Raw genomic sequence first — 25,378 nt, 5'->3', positions numbered from 1 at the left:
AGGAAGGAGCCATGACATCTTTTGAATAAGGGAGCAGCCTACTATAAAGACAGCTAATGGTCTGTGAACACCCAGGAAATGTTAATTCAAGACTCAGTATATGCGAAAAGAAATCTCAGCCTGTCTCTCTGCTCAGCAGGAACCCAGAGTCATCAAGAGAAACAAACTCTCAGAATCAAACAACCCAACTACATTCAATCTCCAGGCTGTCAGACTTCGTCATCTTCACTCCAAGTGCCAAAGACGGGACAAATGAAGGGGCTTCTGGGTGATACGATCACCATTCACTCTGCTTAACTCAATCCCCGACCATTGTGATCTGAACAAGCAGCTCCTCTAAAATGCACACATGTATAAACACACACACACCCCTCCAGAGGCCTAATTTCCCAATCAAAAGACATCTGGATTATTACGAGCTGTCTTCCAATAACACTTTGGTTAAAAAGTTAAAAATGTTGCCTTTAAAGTAAAACATTCCAACCAAAAGTAAGAGGCCCCAGGACTTTTTTTATTATTAAGTAGCAAAACTTGAGCTTTCTAACGAAACCAACATAGTTATTAAAAAAATTATAAAAACATGTTTTATTACAGTCTTCCATAAATATCTGAAGGCTTTAAAGGATCAAAGCAAACAAATGATATTTTATATTAAACTTTTACTAAAATCCAGGAGAAAAAAAAATCTAATTAATGCAGTAACAAAGTATTTTTCCTCTTTGTGTTACATGTATTATAAATGTATCTACTGCTTTCCTTGGGTTATAATGGAATCGCATTAAATCTTGTGACCCAATGAATGAAATGCACCAACTACTATTAACAAAACGAAAGGTTGAACTTATCTCATTAGGGGACTCGAGGGTAGGAATCAGGATTTGAGGCTGAATACACTTCTATTCTCTGAGAATCACAGCACTGAATAACTCCTTTACTGCCTTGGGTCCCCCACTGCCAACATGCAAATGCACCCCCTCCTACTTGTGTCTACAGCCAGAATCTTTGTGTCATTGGTATCTAGACTTCAAAACAATCCATTGTTCATAAATCTAGGACACAGGCACAAATTTCTCACCATATCCCACATGAACACTCATCTCCAAATTGTGTTTTATAGCACATAAAATGTGAAATCTGGGAGGAATGTGGATAAGTGGTAAGTAGGAGCTTCCCCCTTTCAAAACCATGGAGTAAACTAGTTAGACATACGCAAATTCCTTTATGTCTAGGATTTATAGGAGATTTGAGTTGGAGCAGAAATGGAAAAAGTCTAATTTTCATATTCAAGTGTTAGGTAATGCCTGAACTCTTCAATTTCCCTGAAATTTACAAAATCCCAGTTTAGTTTCCAGTGGAAAAGCAATTATTAAAGAGTAATTAAAGGGCACCTGGGTGGCTCAGTGGGTTAAAATCTCTGCCTTTGGCTCAGGTCATGATCTCAGGGTCCTGGGATCGAGCCCCGCATCAGGCTCTCTGCTCAGCAGGGAGCCTGCATCCCCCTCTCTCTCTCTGCCTGCCTCTCTGCCTACTTGTGATCTCTGTCTGTCAAATAAATAAATAAAATCTAAAAAAAAATTTTTTTTAATACAAAAATTTTTAAAAAGAGTAATTAAAATACTACTTCAAAGCTGATGTAATGTTCTGGGCATTTCAGGATGTTTGCAGACACAAAGATCCTTCTAATCATCACTAATTAATAAGATTTCCTTACATAACATTGGAGGGATTTCTTTCAAAATGTCAAAAGATTCCTCGTGTGCCCTAAGAAATCTCTGGCCCCATCACTTACGTTCCCAGAGGCACGAGACACAATGGCAGGGATAAACTTCACGCCAGAAGGCTGGCCAACCAAAAGTCACATCACCGTTCTGTAACAAAGAGGAGCTTAAATATTTCCTCTGCTACAGAAAGGCCTGATGGCAATTCCCCAGGAGGCAATCAGCATCCGCAAGGAGTCCTGGACACTGGGCTCCTACCCTGCAAGGCAGCCTCATGGCTGAGACCGGGCTCAGAGGTGGCTGCTTGGATCTGAATCCTGGCTCTGGCACTCACTAGCTGTGTGGATCTGGGCACGTTCCTTCCTTTCTCTGGGACGCAATTCTGCACCTGCAAATGCGGACAAGACTAACCACTTTCTCACCGAATGCTGGGTGGGATTCAATGAGATAATCTTCTTTCTCAAGCTCTCAGCAAAGGGTCCGGCACATCGGAAATGAAATATAAAAGGCCTTGATTGCCATGGGGGGGGGGGTCAAGGTGAAGAGGTAAAAGTAAGGCCACTATATCCACCAGCTCTCTGGATGCCGGCCCATTTACTCTAGAGGCAGAAAGACACAAAACACTATCCTGGGACTGAGTCATACGAGGCAGTCTCATCCGTGGTTGCCTGACCAGCTAGAACCAGAAGAGCCATTCACAGGACCCTCTATGGTGCCTGAGTCTGGTAAAATTGAGTTTTATCCTAGAAGGAGATGGAGCAGGGAAATTGGTTTCTGGTCTTGTTTTACTGTAAATACTTGGGAAACAACTCGGCCCAGCTCAGGTAAGCGGGTCCCTTCTATTTCCAAAGTGGCAGGTCGATTACCCGTTCTCACATGACCAAGCAGCGTCCATCATGATCTGGAACTGAGTTTCATGTGATGGGCTGCTCCCCTCCTCTTTCTTCTGGACAGCTCATGGTCTTCAGCAGGGGACAGAAGAGCAGAAATGGAAACCCATTTGGTTCATACTTGGGAGACTGGTCAAATCAGCCATGAAATCACGGTACTTACAAACATGAGGCGGGTAGGTATGTTGTCAGACTGCACCAAAGGATTTTTGTAGAGCCAGATCTCTTCTGGCTGGATGACTCTCTGGAATGGGTCCAAAAACTCTGTGAAACTGAAACAAAACAAAGACAGACGCGTGAGGGCTTGAGCGCTCATCTGTCGCCGGTAGTTCCCGAGAAGGCCACGGCCACAGGCCCTCAGTGGAGACTCCAGCCTCTGGGGGAGGAGAAGGGAATAACAGGCTGCCCTGGGAGGGGAACATGGATTGAGAGAATTACTGAGACTCTGTAGAACCTTCTGTCAGCACCTGCCACCAAAGCCCAATTCTGGGCATAAAAGAACAGTGGCAAAGCTGACATACAAAGACCAGAGAAGTCAGGTCTGCAAAGTGAACTAGGAGCCGAAGGGCAGAATGGGGGTGGGGGGTCTCAGAGTGGGGCAAGGCCAGGCCAGCAGCGCAGCTCTGGGAAGGAAATGGGCTCAACATGGAGCAAAGGTGAAGGAGGGCCAGGAACCACGAAAGAACGAACCAAGGGCTCCTTCCCTCCCTTACCCCGAGGGCGCCCTGACACTGCTCCACCAGTAGGGGGCAGAGTGAGCAAGAAAAGCCTCCAAGAGAAGACTAGGTTGGGCAGGAGGAACACAGAAAAGAAGGGAGGCAGGAAAAGGGAAATGGGGAGGACTCTAGGGCTGCTGCCAAGAAACCAGACAGCATTAAGCACCCACGTCCTCCTCTCATCACCCTCCCAACCCCTCCCACACCCCGGAAGCCCACAACACCCAGGCGGAGGGAAAGCAAACACCACCAAGAGTAAAACAGGGCGGAAAGGGGGCCGGGGGGACAGAGCCGGCAGGAGTATGGTTTGCTTTGTCAGACTGATCCACCAGCCCAGTTCTCCAGCTGGCAAACTCAGTTCAGAATGGGGGTCCAACAGAGCCCGGCAGAGGCTGAATGTCTTTTCGGACCTAGTCTCGGAGGTATTGTATCTGGTGACATGTGAGTCATTCGGTCAGCCCAGATCCAAGAGGGGAGTGGAGGCCCCTTCTTGGCAGGGATATAGCAAGGTCCAACCAGAGACAGGCTGCTTAAGATGACAGACTTGGGTTTAAAATAATGATATGCCAACCCCTGGCTGTCAATTTTGTAATGGGCCCACAGCTCCCCTCTCAGAGACCCCAGGACCTTGATCTCCACACCTTCCCCACGCAGCTGGCCACACCACTGAGCACATCCCTCTTCAGCCGGCTTGTCCCCCAGATGTTATTACCTCTTGGCTATTTTTTAAAGCCTCATGCACCCAGCCTTTTGCATACTTCCACACCCCACCCCGAGGAGCTGCAACCAGAATGCATCTATCAAGCAAATTATATCCTTTGGGAGCAGCAGAGCCAAGAAAGATAGATGTCCCTTCTCCAGCCACGCTCCAGCCACCAGTGTCTGCCTGCGAGAATCCAGACAGTGAGGCAGCTACGCAGAGGACTTGGGTCTCAAAAAGCAAACGAGGGCAGAGATGGGCCCGCGGTGAGATGGAAAGTTCTGAAGACGGTATAGGGTGGTTACCACGAAAGGACATCGCAGGCCTGGAAACCCCCTTCCACACGCTCTCTGGAGGTGGTCTGGAAGCCAGGCAATGGAAACCCAGCTTCCAGGGCAGAAGTCTTGTGCTTACGGAACAGCCAGTCCCTGGAGGGGCCAGAGAGCTGGCATCTCCAGCCAGCTGCCCCGTGGTGCCAATGCCACTGACCTGTGGTCCACCTTTGATTCACAAGGGGCCAGGGCATCCGCCTCACAGGCAAGAAACTTATGAAAAATGCAGAATCTTGGGACTTAGCCCAGATCTACTGAATCGGAATCTTCATTTTTAATAAACCCCCCAGGGCATGCACAGGAGCCCTAAAGTCAGACACACACAGCTCTCAAGCAGGAAATGGGGTGCTTCCCAGCTTTGGCCTTTTAAGAACCAAGTTAGTCAATTTTGCCTTATCCCCCCTCCTCCCAGACCATGACTTTCCGTGAGACTTTGTAAACTAAAAGCCTAGAAGAAACTTCATGTCAAGGCTTAATTATGAAATCAGCGTTCCCTCCATAAACAGCTGGTAAACATCAAAATAAATACAATGAAAACCAAAGACTGCTATTAAATTCTACTTTGGCACTGTTGCCTGGGAGTCTCGCCTGCCCTCTCTTTGAAGGACCTCCAGAGCTTCCCCGCGAGGCAGCGAGGATGGAGGGGCAGGTGAGAGGGACCAACGGCAGGTGCCCTCCCTGTGACTATGGAGGTGGGGACTCATACTGTCTGTCCTCTAAACTCACCTCACAAGCCCATAAAATTCTCTCCAGCACCGCTGCAGTCATGGAAGCAGTTCAAAACATTTTGATGGGAAAAGAAAAGAGTTACTACTAAAGTAAACATATAATTTTCTTTTGTGAAAATTCTAACTGCCCAAAGTCAGGTAACTTGCTGTTGGATGTGGATCCAAGTCATGCTTCTTTCATTTCTTGGCTGTTTGAATTTGACAATTATCTTAATCAAACTACATATCAATTCTTGGCAGAGGAGAACAGTGTTACTGTCTTCTCCCCAGTTTTCTGATAATGCGGTCTGAAGAAATTGGGAAACGTACATTGGGAAGATTCAAAGATGTTATTCCAACTTTATGCTGGGCAATTCTCTCTTTAATTCATGTGTACATCCTCCTTAGGCTGGGTTTCTATCTCCTCCCTCTCTCTCTCTCTCTCTCTCTCTCTCTCTCTGTCTTTCTTTTTCTCTTGGTAGCCAGTCCTGTTTTCACAGCCCAGCATGACTTCAAGCAGCCTATGATATCTGCTTATATAGGAAGGAGTGCAGTAGGGGACAGACAGCAGACCACCAACTTTGCCTACTGGTTACTCACTCAGCAAACCCTTACTGAGTGCCTGTGATATGCCTGGTATTGCTCTATGAACCCTGGTGAACAACACATATGTGGTCCCCACTCTTGCAAAGATTACAGTCAAGGGACCCTAAGTGGTCACTGATTGGGGAATGAGATGTTGAAGTCTTCAGTTACAGGTATCAGAGTGCTGTCTACACAGATCGCCAGCCCACCCTGCTCTGAGGAGATGCCAGCTTAGGAGTGTTCCAGTAGTTGGACCCAAGAGATGGCCTCTAGCCTAGAGCCACTTATAAGGACCTTGACCCCCAGAAATGTTATAGGATATATATCTATCACTGTTCACATGCTGAATGTGCCAACAGATTCAGCCCAGAGTTAGAAAATCAGAAGAGTGGCCCATCTTGACATCACACTAGCAAGGAATTAATGATGCCTCTGTCCCCCATGCCTCTTCTAAATCAAAGTCAAGTTTTCAAAGGCCCAGAATCCCCCCATCATCTTCTAAAAGACTCCACAGACTTGCCAATGATCTTTAAGTCATGGACCTGGATAACATATCGTTTTCAAGAAAAGGTTAACACTGGGGTGCCTGGGTGGCTCAGTGGGTTAAGCCTCTGCCTTCGGCTCAGGTCATGATCTCAGGGTCCTGGGATCGAGTCCCGAATCGGGCTCTCTGCTCAGTGGGCAGCCTGCTTGACCCTCTCTCTCTCTCTGCCTGCCTCCTGCCTACTTGTGATCTATCTCGCTGTCAAATAAATAAATAAAATCTTTAAAAAAAAGAAGAAGAAGAAGAGAAGGTTAACACTTCAGTCACATACTAGGCACAGATTTCTACCTCTTTTACTCCCAACCAAAAACAACAGAAGATTATACTGAAAATGAGCTTAACCAGAACCTTAAACTTGGTGTAAATCCCTGCTTTGGCATTTGCCTGCTGGGTGGCTTGAGAAAAGTCACTTAGCCTCTCTGAGACCTCATATCCCTCCCCGCCAACCCCTCCCAGGATGACCATACCTTCCAGGGCAGTAATAATACTGCTATCATTAGTGGTAAGAAAAGCTGGCATCTGGCATGGTGTCTGGGGCGCTGAATGCCTCAACCAAATGCTCTTCCTGCAATGTGGGCATGAACAGTGTTGAGGACACGCTGTGGGTCTGAGAAGGACACTCCTCCCCATGATCCCCTACCGGGGGGGCATGAGGTTCCGTGCCCAGGGAAGAGAATCAGACAGGATGTCAACAACTACCACTCACCACGGGGCCATTCTGTGAGCCAACAAGGACCTGGGCAGTCGCTTCTGAACCTTGCAACATGCAGGAGGGAAAATCAAGAATCATGAGAGAGAAGTTTTCCAAGCAAGAACAAAGTAAAGCCCATTTCTTAATTGAACTATTGATTTGTCCTCTCTATGGGCCTCTCTCGTGCAAGAGGGAAAACAGGGACAAGTGGGCTTTGGATGTGGTCAGCAGACAGGCAGCTGCTACAGAGGGAGGAGGGGACTGGATTTACCATTAGTCCCGGGGCCAGGGGTAAGATGAAGCTACAGAGAGAACATGCTGATCAATCATCTCTATGAGCCAGCAGGCCAGGGACGTGCCCGCGAACAGCCTTCTCCTGAGTCTGGTCACTGGCTGCCCCAAAGACAAGAGTAACAATTTTTATAAAAATAGCTAGTTACCATGTTCGGAGCCATCTTGCGCCATGCCCTTGGCTGGGTGCTTTCCAACGTTACTCATTTACTCTCCGTAAGAGCCCAGTGAGATAGCAACTGCTGTTATCCCCATTTTAGAGATGGGGGAACTGAGGCCACCAGGAGAAGGGTCTCTTGCCGAAGTCATCACAGCTCCATGTGCCATGGAATGTCCACTATCCCACGTCCTCCTGAGCACACTCTGGAACTTTAAGGAAGGAACATGCAGATACACACACGCACACACGCACACGCAGGCCTTGCCCACCAGTGTAAAGACATCTGCAACTATTTTAGGAAGAGGTATCATTTTCCACAATTAGAAATATAGCCTTACTCTTGGGAAAGGCAACATGGGATCTCAGTTCTCAGTCAGGGGGAAGACTGAGATCAGTTAGACGTTTGTCGTGAAGGAGGGAAGGGAAGAAATCACGAGAGACGTGAAGCCCCCAAGAAGGTGCTTCCGCCAGCCCCTTCCTTCTGGCTCCTGGGAGAAGCAGGTGCCCCTGCACCAAAGCTACCTGCCACTCACCTGCCCTTGGGAGAACGTCATCCAGGAGACCAGCCCTGGCCAGATGAAGAACAGCTCTCTCTTCTCTGCAGCGAGCCTCGTGAAGGATGAGAAGGCAGGCTGAGCGAGGGCGACTGCCACCCGGGGCCGAGATGCAGGCAGAGCCTGGCTCCAATGCTCACATCCTTCCCCCTCTGTGGGCACAGACTCTGGAGGGCAGCCTGGGCTGGATTTCCACTCTCCCTTACTGGCTGCATGACCTTGGACAAGGCACCTCCCTTCCTGGCCTTGGTCTCCTTACTCTGCCAAGTAATGCTGACAAGAACACCTATCTCAGGAGGCTTGGACAGATTCTAAACAGGGTGAAGATGTGAAGTGCTAGAAGGGCACAGGCATATGTTGTTGGCCTGCGGGGGAACCCCTTAAACTACAGCCCAATATCGTGTCCTGCCCTGACACCTGAAACCACATGGACTTCAAACAGCCTGACCACAAGCTCCCCGCCCCACTCTGCTCCCTCAGGTAAGGTCCCGCCACCAAACAATCCTCCTTATCAAGGGACCAGGTGTGATTTCTGCTTATCCTGGAATGTTGGGTTTCCAGCCCTTCCCAACCCAGGAATAGGCCAATCACATCCTCCTGCAGGCACCGGGGACACCCCACGTTCTTGGTACTACAGAGCCCGCCTCCCACAGGCCCTGCTGGTTTGCTCTCCCCCGATCCTAGCCCTGCCCAGCCGGCAACATCCTCTTGCCTGCTGTGAGTATATGTGACCAATAAATTCCATCCATCTCTCTGTCCCATCTTCAGTGTCACGTACGGCCATCCCCAGAACCCCAGGGTAGGAACCCCTCCTCGTCAATGGGGTAAAGACAGGGTATCAGAGCACATACCTCTGGCCGAGGCCCTCTTGAACATTATGGGATGAGACCGTGGTGGAAATATGTGGGCCAAGCCTGGGAATGTCCTTGATCTACCCAGCTCCAGGAAAGACGAGAAAGGACCAAGAGGAGGCAGCATAAATAAAACCAAGCCACCGTCCCAAGACTCCCTGTTCATGCCAGCTTTTCTTCAGCTTTTAGGAACACAGCCCTATCCTGCCTCCCCCACCTGTGGTCACCAGTACTGCAACCACAGACCCCCGTGTGCCTCTGACGCACGAAGTACACGGCACCTCAAGGAATATTCTTCCCAAATACGTATACTCTGAACCTAATCAAGTCTTTGGATCCAACTTCCAGAGTATAAGGGCAGGGGAACAAGTCAAATGCCCTCAAATAAATAATTAGACAAGTCCAGGAATAAAGCTAGAAGGAATGTTCCAGACTACAAGAATCTGCAGAGACAAAACAACCAAATGTAACATACATTTGACTAGATCTTGGGTCAAAAAAGTAAAAAAGCCATAAAAAGAAATTTGGAGGGTAACTAAGGTAATACAAGGACTGGACCAAACCAGGTATCAGGTGATCATCAGGGAATAGTACTAATTTCCTTCAGTGTCATAAGCACATGGATATGGAGAAGAACGCCTTATTTTTAGGAGATGCATTTAGGGAGCTTAGGATAATGATCTGTCAGCAACTTCCTCTCAGATAGCTCAGAAAATTGTACATAAAACATATAACTACAGAATAAAGCAAATAGCATAAAATGTTAATTGCCCAATCTAGGGGGAGTGGATGGAAGATCGTTTTACTGTTTCAACTTTTCTGTATACTGGAAATTGGTCAGGACGAGAGGCTGGTATAGAGGGGTCCAGGAGCAGGAACCCCCCAAAGGGGGGAATAGCACAGAGGCAATATAGCAATGGAAATACAGTGTTAGCAGAGCTGGGGAGTTGAATAGCTTCTGTTCTACCTTTGCCGCTTACGACCTGTGTGACCCTAGGCACAGAACACCTGCTCTCTGAGCCCTGGGTGCCTCTTCTAGAAGTGCAGCTAACCATACCCTGCGCCCCCACCCCCGCCCCGCCTTCAGGGCCGCAGTGAGGAAGGAACAGTGAGGTCGTGCACAAGGACCTCCCCAGAGAGCCCACTGTGCTGCGCTCAGCAGATGCCCCCTCCCCAAGAGTCATCTTCTGTCACAACAGCATTTTCAAACCACAGCAAGGAAAAAGCAGGACACACCCAAACCCGCCTGCCACAGAGCAGGAGCGTACATGGAAGTCTATTTTGCAGAAGCACCATGTTCAAAACTATGCCCATCGCTCCAGAACTCCAAACATTTTTTTTTTAAACTCCAAACATTTAATCCACTGATTTCAGAACATTTCCGCAGAGGGTGCCTCCCCTCTGGAAGTAAACAGAAGATGGAAAACATTTTAATTGTATGAATTCAAACAGAAAATCCTGGTCTACACATACGCAGCCTGCAAAAGCGAATACATTGGGTCCAGCTGGGGCTTCATGACCTGGAAAAGTGGCAGAGGACCCTCCCCATCTGTGAAATGAGCAGTACATTCACCTGAAATGTCATGAGAATTGGGGTATCATAACTGGGGTCCATGAGAAGCAGTCAACGATTGGCATGAAGACTACTTATCACTGGAAAACTCCAGATTTTTAAAAAAAAATCCTAAAAGCATGCGTACCACATAAGAATGTGTGGCCCTCATCTGGGTCCTGATTCAAAGAAATCTGGTGTTCTTTTGATAAGGGTTTCCAAATGGTATGGAGCTGGTTCAGTTTTGTTGTTGTTGTTGTTGTTGTTTTAAGTTCTCATTGGTTGAAGTTTTTGAAGCATTGACATATGAAATGATGTCATGTCTGGGCTTCGCCTTAAAATACTCCACCAATAGTGTGGAAGGGGGGAACGGATGAAATCAAAGTGCTGGTAACTGACGGAGGGTATTTGACAATTTCCACACTAAAAAGTTTTCTTAAGTGATTTTGCTCATTGGCCCAAAAGATACTTACAAAATTAAGTGTTTTATCAACCAAACCAACTGATGCTCTTGGAAAGCATCATTTCAGGCAAGTCTAACAACACAAAGAGTAATGAAAAAAACTCAGCAAGAAGAAAGGAGAGACAAGGATGAGGTCACGTCCTTCACAAAAGGAGGTTCCTTCCAAAACCTGTACCCCTAGACCTCAGCTTGAGGGGCCCCAAGCCCAAGGCAATGAGTAATCCTCTCCCTGGCCCAGATGCTACCCAGACTGGATGTCGGGAAGCAGGCTCTTAAAAACTAGGGTGGTGAGAGGTCAGTGACAGTGAGCCGTGGGTGACAGGTGACTATGGGTAGAGCCAGGCCACCGAGCTTGGGACTCCAGGAAACCCATGGAATCTGCTTCCCACTAGCTGCATGCAGAGTCCCCCCTCCCCCAGAAAAGCTCTCCCCTCTGCAACAAACATCCTCTGAGCCAGACACATCTCCTAGCAGAAAATGTTGCTCACACTGTGTCTGAGCCAGAGGCAAACAAAAGCCACTCCAGAAAAACAATCAAACAAACAGACAACCTAGTAAAAGAAGCGGGAGGGAAGCATATATTTCTTTGCTAACAGACTTCGTCTCCAGTTAAGCTCTGACTCCAGAACGCCCAGTGAAGCATTCGCTCCTGGATTAAATAAGTCTTCAGGAATGCAGCCAGAGCGTAAAGCACTTCTGTAGCATTCTCCCTACCTTGCATGGACCAGGCCGCGCTGAGCAGAACATTGGGGCAGAACAGAATGCCCCTCAACACTCAGGACAAAACCCAGTGAAGACAGAACTTAATTTGAAGGGGCTTCTGGGCTGGAATTTTCATTCAGACACACCAGCCAGGGGCCCTTGGAGTGTCTCTGAGCTGTTCCTTCCTTCCAGCCTCCTAGGACTTCCTCCTGGTGTCAGCTGCCGGCAGGGAGGCAGCAGGCCTTTCTTACCCAAGTCCTTGGCAGACAGCAGCAGAGCCCTGACTTGAACGAAGCCCCTGACCATGTTCTCCATGACCCGCTTGTCCACGTTCTAGAATGATCTTCAGCTGGGCTGCTAGGTGAGAGGAGGCACATGCGCGACACACACAAAAAAGCCACAGATTGGAAGGCTAAGGGCTGGGGCAGCCACGGTCTGAGGAAAGGCTGATGGCAGGGGTCAGGTCAGGGTGGAGAGCATGTGGGGAGCATATGAGACAAGACACTGGGGTACACCCGCCCTTGGCATGACAAGGTGAGGTCTGAGGAAGGCAGAAGACGTTTCCCTTCTACCCTGAGGCATGGCCAAGCCTGTGGTTTTTAAGCAGATAAAGGATGTTCACGTTGGTCCCCAAATCCTTTGGTTGTCTGTAGGCATCCTTAAGTGTTTTCCTGGCCACTTGCACACAAACCCTCAAATCCTTAATGCAGAGTCAAATTGGCCTGTGGTCTTGGGCTTGACCTTGCACAGTCGCAGACACTCCCGTGCTGGTTTCTGTGGCCCCAAAGACGGCCAGCTAGAGTCAAGGACCAAGCAATCACTGCCTGTTAGTACGACTCGGCTCTACGGCCGGGATCCATCCGCTCGCTTGAAACCATCCTAAGAGAAGGATCGAGAACAGCCGGGTCATCACCACTGCTGCAAAGATACAGCATCTTTGGGCTGAGTGGAAGGGCCACAGCACAACACCAGCTCCAAGAGGGCACCAGGGATTCTTGTCCGCTTCTGATCAGAGCTGTAGCCCCAGGGCTTAGGGCAGTGCCTGGCATGCAATAAGTGCTCAATAAACACGTGTTGCATCAGGACTAAACAAACCCACGGCAGCGGTTTCGATAAAGACCCAATCTTCTGCCACACGGAATCCTCAGCCAGAGGCTGGCACCTGGCTGCCCTTGGACTGAAAGGAACTTATGGCTACATTTAGTCTGGGCAGCTCAGTGGTTTTTGTTTTTGTTTTTTTTTTTTAAATGTATAATTCATGGCCGATATTTAAAAACCAGGAGCTCTTACAGCAAAATCTGAATCTCTGGCTTCCAGTGAAGAATTTGATCTGGCAACGTCAGGCCCACATCCCTCCAGGGCAACCCGCTGATGACGGAGTTAAGAAGAAGCTGCCCACTTGGGAAGGCAAAGCCTGCCCAGGGTCCAGCACCCCCAGCTGCCCCCACCCCCGCTGTGGCTTTGAATGGCCCAGCTCGACTGTGCAATGTGACATCTGGGCTCATCTCTGTGGCTGCTGTAGGCTGACTGCTGGCTGGACCCTGAGTGGGGGGCACTTCACAGTCTCCAGGATCCCCCACTTTATGAGGCCAGAGGCCCCAGTGGACAAGTGTGTCCCTCTCTTCTCAGGGAGCCTGGATTTGTGGGGCGCTCATCTGTTGATTGGCTTGTTAGGACAAATAGGGTCACAGCACTTGCGTATTTAGCCGTCTCTATACCCCTACCAGCACCATCAGCAACCGCTCCCCTCCCCTGCCGAAACACCAATTTGTCTTGCTTTCTCCTCTGTCCCAAGCGACATCATGGCCCCAGCCGCTGGCACTGCTGAGAACTGGGTTTGATCCCACACAGACTGTCTGAATGGTTCCTAGTAACACAGTCAATGAGATGCTGTCTTCAGAGGCATCCAGATGGAAAGAAGGGGAGAGAGGAAGCAGAGCGAGGGAGGATGGGTCAGCTGATCACTTTCTGAGTAGTTCCTACCAACCAGGAGCCTGCTGGACATGCGTTACACCTTCCCTCAATCACTCCTCACAATGAAAAAGTAGGCACTGCCGTCCCCATTGTCCAGAGAGGGAAACTGAGGCCCAGAGAGCCTCCTTGACCTGCCCAAGGGTATTCAGCAGGACAAGCAACAAGACTGAAGCTCAAACTCAGGCGTTCTAAGCATGATCCTGGGCTATTTCCAAGGTCCCTGTTTCTGGAAGTATGGGCTAGAGGACACTGCCGTGGACACCAACCACGGGAGGCTACAGACAGCAGCACTGAGTGCCGGGAGCAGCGGAGAGACCCAGAGTCTGCCAGCAGAACACGGGAATCAGCCTGGCTTTAGGTAGCAGCACACTGGACCAAGAATCAAAAGAGCTGATTAGCTTGTAATTATAGGAAGATCTCTCCCACAGTGGCATTGCTTCTTTATCAATAAAGTGGAAATCTATTCACTTACTCATCCATTCGTTTGCAGTACAGCAGGGTAGTTAAATGAGAAGCACAGATTCTGAAATACATGTACTTTGGTTTGACCTTGGCCAAATCACTCTATTTCTGTGTGCCTCAGTTTCTCATCTGGAAAAGAATTATTATCAATGAGATGACTGGCACAGAGGAAGCAGGCCCAATAAATGCTAGTTTTTACTCCCCCTTCATTCACTCATGCATTCAACAAGCCTCACCATCCTGCCTAAGAAGAAGGTTCTGTGACCCTACTCAAAGGGGCTAGTGTTGACCCTGGGCTCCTGGGGCACCATCCTCCTGTGCTCTGATCCATCTCCCTGTCCACTTTCTCCTTCCCAAGTTTCTCTCCCTCCCTCCAGGCCCTCCCTGAATAATGTTGGCCCCAGGAGGCCATTCCAGGACTTGGGCTCTTCTGTAGTGGGGACAACATGTATACCCAGGACCATGCCAGCCCAACTTGGTCTTTCCAAATTGACATCTTCATCCCTAACATCTGCACGCTCATGTTCACCGCAGCATTATTCACAATAGCCAAGATATGGGAAGAACCCTACGTGTCCAACGATGGATGAATGGATAGAAGATATGGTATATATATATGTACACACGATGGAATACTACTCAGCCATAAGAGTGAGGACATCTGCCATTCATGACAACATGGATGGACCTTGAGAGCATTATGCTAAGCAAAACAGGTCAGAGAAAGACAAATACTGTATGATCTCATATGTGGAATCTAACAAGCCACGCTCATAGAAAAAGAGTCTAGAATGATGGTTAACAAGGGCTGGAGGTGGGGGGTGGAAGAAATGGGGAGACAGTGCTCAAGGGGTAGCAACGTCCAGCTATCAGATGAATAAGTTCTAGAGATCTAGTGTATAGCATGGTGATTATAGTTAATAATACTGTATTATATACTTGAAATGTACTAAGATAGATCTTAAATGTTCTTACCACAAAAAAGATACACTAATTATGTGACACAGTGCAGGTGCTAGGTAATACTACAGTGAAAATCATTTCTCAATATACAAATGTACCAGAGCAACATATTATACACCTTAAATTTATACACTGTTATGTGTCAATTATAGCTCAGTAAAGCTAGGAAAACACTGAGTATAAAGACCAAGGAATACTGGAAAAGGAGGTTAACAGTATACTGCTAAAGAAGTCAACTGTTGCTTCTCTGCCTTAAGTGATTTCCAAGTCTTTGAGCTGGTTATTTTATGAGTGTTATCATGCATCTTCACATGAATCAGTACCCAGTGCAGTGGGGCAATACTGCCAGTCAGACTGAGGGTTGCTGGAGGGGGGGATGGGTGACTGGGGGATGGGCATGAAGGAACGCACGTGATGGAATGAGCACTGGGTGTCTTATGCAACTGATGAATCCCTAAAATCTACCTCTGAAACTAATAATTCCCATATGTTAAGTAAATTGGATTTAAATTTTTTAAAATTTAAAAAAGAAATGCAGCACACAGAAAAAGAAAAAGAAGAAGAATGACCGCCTTGTAAAATTCCGCAGTGCTTCTAAATCGCTCTACACACTCTCAGCAGAAGAGACAGTACCTTCTCACCAGTGTATGTAATCGCTTTGTTCAAAAACATAACAATAAAACTTCCTGGCTGTTTCCAAAATATACCCAAGCAGAAACAGAAGGGGGATTCTCGCCATTCTCAACCTGTTGGGCAGCCAGCTGGCCTTATCGAAGAGGCGTCCCCAGATTCCGCAGTCCTCACTGGAAGGTCTTAATTGGCTTTCGAGATTTTGCATGGCGCTGCAAATTTGGGTAATCGAGTTTGGGGAAAAGTGTAATCAAGCTGATTTATTCACAATTATCTCCCCCCTATTATCCTCCTTATTACCCCATTCTGCAATTACTTGCCTGGAAAATTTTTATGTAATAGAGACATGCAGAGGAAGGCAGCCGATCCCCTGAATCCTACAGCGAGGGGGCTCGGCTCTTCCCGGGGAGCCTGGGCTCCTACAGGAGATGGACCCCGCAGGCTGACTTCAGCACAGGTGGTGTAAATGAGGCGCAAATGCCCAAGGAGCCTCTGCTCCAAAGCTAGAGGTCCTCAAACCCTACATGCACTTGGAAACTCATTCCCTCTGGGAAAACCATTTCCTCTGGGAGAGGACTCACTCCCCGTCAGGTCAATGTGCGTACACTGCCGACCACCACCAAGTGCATTCCAAAGTAAGGGGCACCTGGTTGCTCAGTCATTAAGCATCTGATTTCGGCTCAGGTCATGTTCCTGGGATCATGTTCATGTTCAGGTCAGGTCCTGGGATCGAGCCCCATGTCGGGCTCCCTGCTCAGCAGGAAGCCTACTTCTCCCTGTCCCGCTCCCCCTGCTTGTGTTCTCTCGCTCAAGGTCTCCCTGTCAATTAAATAAATAAAATCTTAAAGAAAAAAAAAAAACCCAAAACCCTATGGAGTATGACTAACATTCCCTCCATTTTACAGAGGGTCAAACTGAGGCTCTCAGAGGCCACGCAGCATCCGTGCCGCCAGATCTGAGAGCCACCTCTGCGTGGCTTCAGAACCCGTGCTTATGCTCACCAGATGCTCCTGCCTCATCAAGGGAAAGGTTGGGACAGAGGGGTCTGTTCCCATCCAAGGGTCAGCTGCTCTTTTAAAGGAGAATTTGGGAAGAAGTGAGAAAACCTTAAAGAATCGGAAAGAAACCACTCGCCGAGGGAAGCTGGTGGTGCATCATGGTCAGTGGTTTTTGGCAACGCCGATCAGGAAGTCTACAGATGGAGGCCCTGCTCTCCACGAGGCCACCAGAATGCCTCCTAACCTTCCAGAGGGCACGTGTTTCTCTAACCTCCGTCTCTCCATGTGTTAAGTCCTTGGGTGGCCTCTAAGCGTACCACGGAACGACTTCTAGGGTTTGAAGAACTTCTGATGTTAGAACAGAACAGAGCAAGAAGGTCCTGGAGATACTGCTTGACCCCAAGCTGCACATCACACTCACTCGAGAAACTTGTAAGAACACCCCTGGCCTGGCCCTGTCCCAGACCAACCCAAACTGAATCTCTGGGGAACCATGGTGGGTCCCTGCTCTGGAGCCGCTCTGCAGGGAAGAGACAGGCAGGAGGCAACGACGGGCCCACAGGACACTTCTCCTTTCACTTCTGCTCCTTTCTCTTTTCTGTGTTTTTTCTCTTTGATGTTGTCTTTACCTCTCAATCCATAATAGTCCTTCTGAAAATGTGACAAGGAATCCAGCTTCCGGCACCAAAACAAATGTGTGCTTGTGCTGCGTTCCACCCGTGAACTCTTCTGTTTTGCAGGGAGTCCCCTCCGAAGACCTCATTAGCCATGAGCTAAGCCAGCACCGTGTCCCCAGGGTCTGCGCTGCCCCGTCCTGGGCTGAGATTGGCCTGGGCCGGCAGCAGGTCCCTAAGCTCTGGCCGCCACTCCCAGTGTGGAGCATCAAGGAGGGTTTGGATTTGGAAAGAGAGATGAAGGGACACACCCAGCCCCGACCTCGGAGGCACAACCTGGAGCACGCGCAAAGAGTTTAATAAATGTCTGTGGAGCCCAAAGCAGCCCCGGGCATGGGAATTCAGAGTGAACGTGGCACAGTACACATCCCCAGGGAGCCAGGGAGCGGGTGGGAGGAGCTGAAACCCAGCCATTTTAATTTCCTATTGTTGTAACAAATAGTCACAAACTTGGTGGCTTTAACAACACCAGTTCTAGAGGTCAAAAGTGGGATGCAGGGGTGCCTGGGAGGCTCAGTTGGTTCAGCCTCCTGACTCTTGGTTTCAGCTCAGGTCGTGATCTCAGGGTTCTGAGATCAAGCCCCGGGTCCAGCCCTGGGCTCCGTGTGGAATATCTTCAGAGTCTTTCCGTCTCACCCTCCATCCGTGACCCACCCCCCAACTTGTGAGTGTTCTCTCTCCCTTTACAATAAATAAATAAAATCGCAAAAAAAAAAAAAAAGTCTGCTGCATATCTTGCTAGGCTTAGATGGACGTGCTAGAAGGGCTGCATTCCCTTCTGGAAGCTCAGAGGACAATCACTTCCTTGCCTTTCCCAGCTTCTAGAGGTCTTCCTCGTTCTTTAATTCATGACCCCCTTCAACGTCACGGCCAACAAGAGTAGGTCTGGAACTGTGCGCCCCGCACCTCTCTGGCCCCCTCTTCTGCCTCCTCTTCCTTCGGCTTCAAAGACCAGCATGATTAGACGGATCCTACCTGATAACACTCCCCAACACCCAGTGACCCGATGAGCAGCTTTACCTACCTCTGGGACCTGAAATCCCTTTGCCATGTAAAGTAACACGTCCATAGTTTCCAGGGATTATGCTGTGGACGTCCCTGCAGGACATGACTCTACCACATGCTGGCCATTTACAGTGACCAACTGTGACGACGTGCTGTGAGGTGAAGGGAAAATCCCGGGCACCCCTATTTTGTCGTTGTTGTTGACATGACATGCAAACATGAACAGGAAAAGAAGATGCAAAGAAAGTCCCCAAAATGATAACACAGGTGACCTCTGCTCAGTCACTGTGACATCACACTTGTCCACTTTCCTGTGTGACACTTACTACCACACTGATATCCAGGGACCGCTGGGGTCCCCGCCAGGCTGGAAGCTGCGTGAGCACAGCGCCTGTGTCTATGTCCCTCCACCCCAGGCCCCCATGGTGACCACGGCAGACACTGGACAGGACTCACGCTGCCCCAGCACCTCCTGAGTGCGTCACACACGCCACAGCACTCAGTCCTCACAATCCCCACAGAGCTCAGCATTATTTTAAGCTCTGCTGTTTGCACCTGAGCAAAACTACTCCAGCCCACCTCGCTCAAAACCAGCCTGGGGCCTGGGAAAGGTCGCTGGCACGGTCGCCCCCCTCTGCTGATGGAAGACAGCACCGACTCCATGTCCTGAACTCGAACAATATGTCCAATTTAACCCAACTCTCACCTGGATGAAGACGACGTGGAGCCCTAGGAGGAAGCGCCCCTCAGGGAAGGGGGGACACCCCTCTGCAAGCCAGGAGTCCTCCAGACTGGGGGCAGGGACACAGGGAACCAGGACAGTGAGGATGTGGTCAGGGACAGCGATGGGGAAGACGTGTTCCAGTCCCGTCAGTGAGAACGGCGAGGACTTGGGAGACATGTGCATCCGCACTAGACCCTGAACTGCAACTTGAAGCTGTGATCCTGGGGCTGTCACTGGCCCAGCAGTGAGGACTAGCAGAGGTGAGGATGGCATCTGGCCCTCCCCCCAGGGTCTGGAATCCACAGGCTGGCCAATCCACATCCCTCCCGGACTTGTGATTCTTTCGCTTGATTCTAGCCACACGGCTTCCCCCGGGGCCCCTGAACTTGCCAAAGTGCCCCCACATGGGGATTTTGTCCTTGCCATTTCCTCTACCTGAAACGTATCTCCCAGACACCTGCAAGGCTCGCCCTTCACTTGCTTCACTGGGAGGCTGGTGCTCAAATAGCATCCTGTCAGCCCGGTGTTCTCGAACACTTCCACATGAAACAGCAGCATCCACTGTGAACCAGTCCTCCCTCTATTCCTCGGCTGCCTTTTTATCAACCGTTCGTCATCATCCAACAGACTATATTTTTACTTCTGTGCTTATTTTAGTCTTTCTCATTGGACTGGCATACAAGCTCGACGGGGGCAAAGACTTTCTGTCTGGCTGCTGCTATGTCTCCAGGACCCAGAGTTCTCACCTGGCATCTAACAGAGGAAAGAATGAGTTGAGGAATGGATGTTCTCTGTCTACAAGTTCAGAATAAAAACGAAAACAAAAACAACAAAGAAAACACTCATGCATTTGCTGATATCCCCTCCAACAAATGGTCTGTAATCATATTTCTATGAGAGAGAGTTGTGGAAAATGAGGTAGGTGTCCCACACACACACACACACACACACACACACGCATGCACGCACATGCACATGACAACTGGGAAGGCCAAGCATAGCCAGGCCAGGATGACAAGGGGCAGAGAGGCCTGGACACAGACCCGACCTGGGCTGCATGAGGCCGGGAGAATTTGAGGATTTGATTCCGTCCTTCCCTCCACCCCCACCCCCACCCCTACAAGGCAGAAAAGTCCCCCAAGCCCCACACAGGTGGAAACCCGGAGTCAGCTGGTTTTCATGGAAAGGCTCAACTCATCTAGACAACAGCTTTCTAACAACCTCGCCCATGGGCCACACAGCTGAGAACCTGAAAGCAGACAGGAACGTGAGCCATCTTTTGTCAAGTGGGCCCCGGGGTCAAGTCCTCTACAGAACTGGAGACTAATTCCACATTTCACAGCTGAGGTTCAGAGAGTTTAAGTGATCGGATGGCGATTCTGGAGCTAGTTAAGCGGCAGCGGGGATGCAAACCCAGGGTTGTCTGGCTTCGGGCCTGGGAGCTCTGCCCATCACCCCACACCACCTCAAGGCCTGCAGAGGACAAGCGTCGTGTGTTAATGCAGATGAGCTGGGCCCCTTGCCGTCCTGGGAGAAGAGGGGAATCCAGCACCAGCCTCCCAGGATCATACACTGAGGCACCAGAGGGTCAGCTCCCCACCTGAAAACAGACAAAGGAGGCAGAAGGGGCCTCTACAAGGCAGGCACAAAGTCCTAGCCGCTGAAGTTCTGTAATTAAAGACGTTGGAGGGGCTGTTACCAAACCCCAAGGCTGCAGGATCATAGCATCAGTGTCCCTTGGAGTAGGAGCTGATTTCAGTTATCAGGGGCTTATTGGCTGACTTGGAAGAAGGTCTCAGTGTCCTCATCTGTCCCACACAGACAGCAGGAGCACCAAACCCCACCCAGAGGCCGGGGGCACTGTGACACAAAGCGCTTGGCAGCCAGGGAGAGCCCAGGCAGGGTGTGCTGTTGATGCGGTGGCTGTTACGACCACTGGCTTTCAACGACCCTCCAGCACTCCGCTTTCACGGTTAATCGGTGATGTCGACCAGGCAAGCAGCGGGACGTGGCTGGAGAGCGCCACCTGTTTCAAAGCTCTTTCATTCGAGGAACTGCATTGTCCTTTCTTTCTGACATCTCTGGTGAGGTCTTGGAACCCCCAGGATGGTCTACACTCTCCTTCCTTGGCGGTCCACACCTGGGTATGGTCTAGTTAAGCATCTACAATTCCATGCCCTGTTCCCCACAGCACAGGGTCTGCAAATCTGTCCCTGGCAAGCGGGGTACAAGATCCAATGGCGTGAGGCCTAGAATCCTGCCCCATACTCTGAGAGGGGTCATACCAACAATCAGAGCATCCACTATCCATCTATCCATCTATTGTGAGCCAATCACAGGGTCACTGCTCAGGGAGGAGCATCTAATAAGGCAGACAGAGGCCCTATGTGTCCTTGATGCAAAGCAGAAGATGGACAATCAGACAACAGCCACATGGTTTGGCGAGCATTGTAATGGGGAGAAGGGGCGCTGTCCATCTTGCAGGTTCAGGGAAAGCTGCCCAGAGAAAGTCAGAGCTCAGCTGGGGGCTGGAAGCCAGTACAGTTTGAGAGAGGGGGTGGGAGAGAGGAACTAGAAAAGTACTCCAGGAAGTGCGATGAGATTTACCATCCTCCAGATCTCGAGGTCCTACTGCTACCAATAGCATACAAGACATAATTAATTTTAAAAAGCATATGAGGCATAATTAATTTAAAAAATTAGCATCCAGGAGGCCCGAAGTCCTTCCTTGGTCTTCTGTACTCAAACTGCCTTTGAGCCAGGCCTCTCCCATTGCCGGCGGCCGCTGCTGGCCCTGCAGAAGGGAGCTGCAAGGCTTCACATGTAATCCTGTTAGGGTTTACCTTGTTAGTTTCAGACCCATCATTCCTGCCAAGATTTTTATGAATCTTGATTCTATTATCCTACATATTAGACTTCCATCCCAGTTTTGTGTCATTCGCAAATTTGATAAGCCTGCTGTCTATGTCTTTATCCAAGTAGCTGATAAAACCCTGGACAGAGCAGGTCAGATGCAGAGTCCTGAGGCATGGGCCTTGACAGCGTTGCCCAGCTGTGCCCCAGATGCACAGCCATTGCCTGTATTCTCTGGATGAGCTACTTGTTCAACCTCTAACTACTACAGTAGCCAGATGATATAGTCTCCTGCTGTACTCCAGGGGAACACAAACTCAGTGACAAGAACTGTAGTATCTCACTCATGCAGAACACAACTATCAAGACCATTCCTCTCTAAGAACCAGTGAACAATTTAAAAAGCCCTCAGGCATGCCCCATATTCAAGCACTTAACCACAGAAGAGCTATTTAGACCTGAAGCTAAACCTATTCACTCTTACTTTACACACAGTTCTAATAAGATGGCTATCTCCTTTCAAGGCCCTTTGCAGATTAGCAGCTGCAAATTGTAGTAGAAACATCACTTGCTTTAAGTAAACATAGTGTCCATAGCCTTTCACATAGAGAGAAAAACATGGAAACTACAAGAAAAAAACCACATTAATTAAAACCCTCTATTAGTGCATGGGAAAGGTGCCTAACACCTTAGTACACCAAAAAGAACCACACAACCACCTGAGGCCACTGGTCACCAGCAATAAATTAAATTATGTTTGTCATCCTTTGTTTTAGAATAAATTTAACAACTTTTTTTTAAAAAAAGCATAATATGAGTTATTTGCAGTGTGAGGAAACATTTATTCATTCAGCAAACTTGTATTGCACACCAAGATGCACAGGTAGGGTGGAAATGGAAGAGGGTTGGAAAGGCCTTGCCTTTCTTTGTGAAGGTGGTACTCCAGTAGCACCAATAGCAGCAACCCCAACAGGCAAAGTTCCTGTACTTACAGAGCTTACAACCTGCTGAGTGGGGACAGACAATAAACAAGGATGCCAATATATAATGGACAGCATCATTTCTGATTAAAATAAGTATATTCAAACACTAAAACAGGGGATATGATAATGCAATAGGGTGGGGGATGGGACATTGAACAAAATGTTCAGCAAAGGTTCCTCCAGCAAGAGACGTTTGAGCAGAAAGGATGAGAACAAGAAGACAGATTAGGCAATGCAAAGAGCAATGTCAACTGGTATAACCTTTCTGCACTTTGGCAGAAGTAGAGGAAAAACACACTTTGTCCCAGAAATTCCTCATCCAGGAATTAAGTCTAAGAATATAATCAGGGATGTGCACAAAACACATGAGCCAGAAGGTTCAACTCAGTGTTGTTCACATCAACCTGAACCCAGGAACAGCCTACTGATGTCCACCACCAGCAAGCTGACTGTCGAATTATTTGCCTTAGTTTAATGGACTGTGTCGCAGCTATAGGGGAGATACCCTTCTGAGTTCTTGGCTGGAACCCCTATGCCAAAAGACAAATTAACAACAGAAAGACAAACAAGAGTTTATTAACTTGTATCCTATAGGTTCACATGGGAGATACCCAAGGAAAAATGAGTAGCTCAAAGCTGTGCTTAGAACTCCAGCTTGTACAGCATCCCCTGTAAAGAACAATAAATTTGTAGAGAAATGAAAGGACAAAGGAAAAGAGTTTTTAGCACTTTCAAGGGCAGCAAACTGCGGGAAGGTCAATATATGAGAGAAAACTAATGGCACACAAAAGCTAGTTGGTGGTAGTTGGAAGGTCAATATATGAGAGAAAACTAATGGCACACAAAAGCTAGTTGTGCGAATTCCTCCAATGCCATCTCCAAACCGATAGGGTCTAAAGCTGTCTCCAGTGACTAATTTCTGTCCTTCCTGGTACAGAAGGGAGGAGGGAAACTCTTGAAAATTTATTCCCCACTTTTAGGTAAAGAGGGGGAAGGCATGGAGCCTTCCTCATCTGTCTGAGCTGCCTTCAACTCAAAATAATCTTTATGTCAAAGTGGCATATTTTGGGGTGGTGTATCCTGCCAACCTTCACAGCTTTTACAAAAACAAGTTGAGGGTGAATATTTATTAGCATAGGAAGATAATGAGGGTATAATGCCAAATGGAAAAGGCAGGCTACAAAATTATATTTTAGACAAGGCAGACCTTTTGTGCAGAAAAGTATTACGTGTTATGGCAGAGGAGGAAAAAAAAAAAAAAAAAAAACTAAAAGAATACAAACCAAAATGTTAACTGTGGTTTTTCTCTGGCTAGTAGGATCATAAATAATTTCACTTTCCTCCCTTTTTCCTCTCCATATTATAGAAGTTTCCTGCACTGAGCTTACATTTATTTGTGTTATAATCTTAAAATATTGCTTATTTAAAATAAAAGGAAAAAAATTCTAGCAAAGGTAACATTTTGAAATGCTGTGGTTCTGGAAGAGGTAAACTTTGGCTAAGAGGTAACACAGCCAAGTGAAAAAGCCCACGCCCTAGGAAGAGATGGGAAGTAACTGAGTGTGAAGTCTGTGCCTGAGGAAACGAGTCTGACCCCACTGAGGACCCCACACAAGAAGGTTGTGGAGAGTCAGCTCTGGACATGGGCCCTGCCAGGGATGGAGACCTGGCAGACTACAGTGTGTGTCCAGACATTTAATCAAACACACACATGGCCACACTATTGCACCGTCACCTTTGCCGTCTCCCTGCTTGGTGTTAGCCTGCACAGCCTCTAAATGACAGAGCTCAATGGAAGAAGGTCAGAAGTCACCTTTCCTGGGGACCTGACAGAGCCACAAACCTACAGGGTATCTCTCTACAGCATCTGGACTTTTCCTCACTGTATTTCTTCCTCAAGAGGAAAAGTAGCCCAATTTGAGTGCCCCATGGTCTCCCTCGACTTCTCCTTTGAGCTTCTCTGTACATCTAAAGGGCAAGCCTTGACCTCTGTCTTCCTGTATGTAGGCCCAGGGGATCCCAACTGGAAGAGTTCCTTCCCACAACAGACATAGGTGCCAGCTGTAGTGAGGTGATTTCAGCAAAAGCTCAATATTACATGAACACCTACTATGTGCCGGGCATGTATCAGGGGTGGGAGGGACAGTGGTGAACACAAAAGTTAGGGCCCTCGTCTCAAGAAGCTCGCAATGGAACAAGACAAATGCTTTCATAACCCAAAGTCACACAGAGAAATGAGGCCTGGACTCATTTCTATCTGACACTGATTTGTACTTGGGACTTGACTCCATTCCGTGTGAAGCCGAACCTGGCTCACTCCAGAATGAGACCTGCTTTCCGACTTCCCTCTGTAGGCAGGGGCTCATGACTTCCCACAAAGCCAGCAGAAAAACCCAGGAGCCTGGTTTTAAAAACACCTCAGAAACAAAAAATTGACAACGGGAACACTTTTTTGTGGAGTACCACCTTCACAAAGTTCTGTTCTCTTCTTTTTTGAAACTTGAAATAATTAAATTTAATCCAAAAAGTACTCAGCCTACCTTTAGATTCTCCGAAGAGGAAGAAGAAAGCCCTCCGGCAGTAATTCTGAATGCTGACAAAGCAGTAGGGAATTTTTTTTAAAACACTGTTCTCCTGTATTAATTCAAAGCAGGCG

General features: G+C 48.4%; 1 protein-coding gene across 1 annotated transcript in view; it reads right to left on the bottom strand.

Moving 5' to 3' along the window:
• Positions 1 to 25,378, bottom strand: part of LOC111145185 (phospholipid phosphatase 4) — a 114,670-nt gene that overhangs the window by 70,419 nt on the left and 18,873 nt on the right. The window contains exon 2 of the mRNA XM_022499904.1: positions 2,772 to 2,880. Coding sequence (XP_022355612.1) covers positions 2,772 to 2,880 — 109 coding nt within the window. The remainder of the gene's footprint in view (positions 1 to 2,771; positions 2,881 to 25,378) is intronic.

The sequence above is a fragment of the Enhydra lutris genome, unplaced genomic scaffold (assembly GCF_002288905.1).
Source record: "Enhydra lutris kenyoni isolate GAN:26980312 unplaced genomic scaffold, ASM228890v2 scaffoldscaffold12, whole genome shotgun sequence".
NCBI classification, from domain to species: domain Eukaryota; kingdom Metazoa; phylum Chordata; class Mammalia; order Carnivora; family Mustelidae; genus Enhydra; species Enhydra lutris.
The sequence above is the reverse complement of the archived record's forward strand: the minus strand, read 5'-3'. Positions and strand labels throughout refer to the sequence as shown.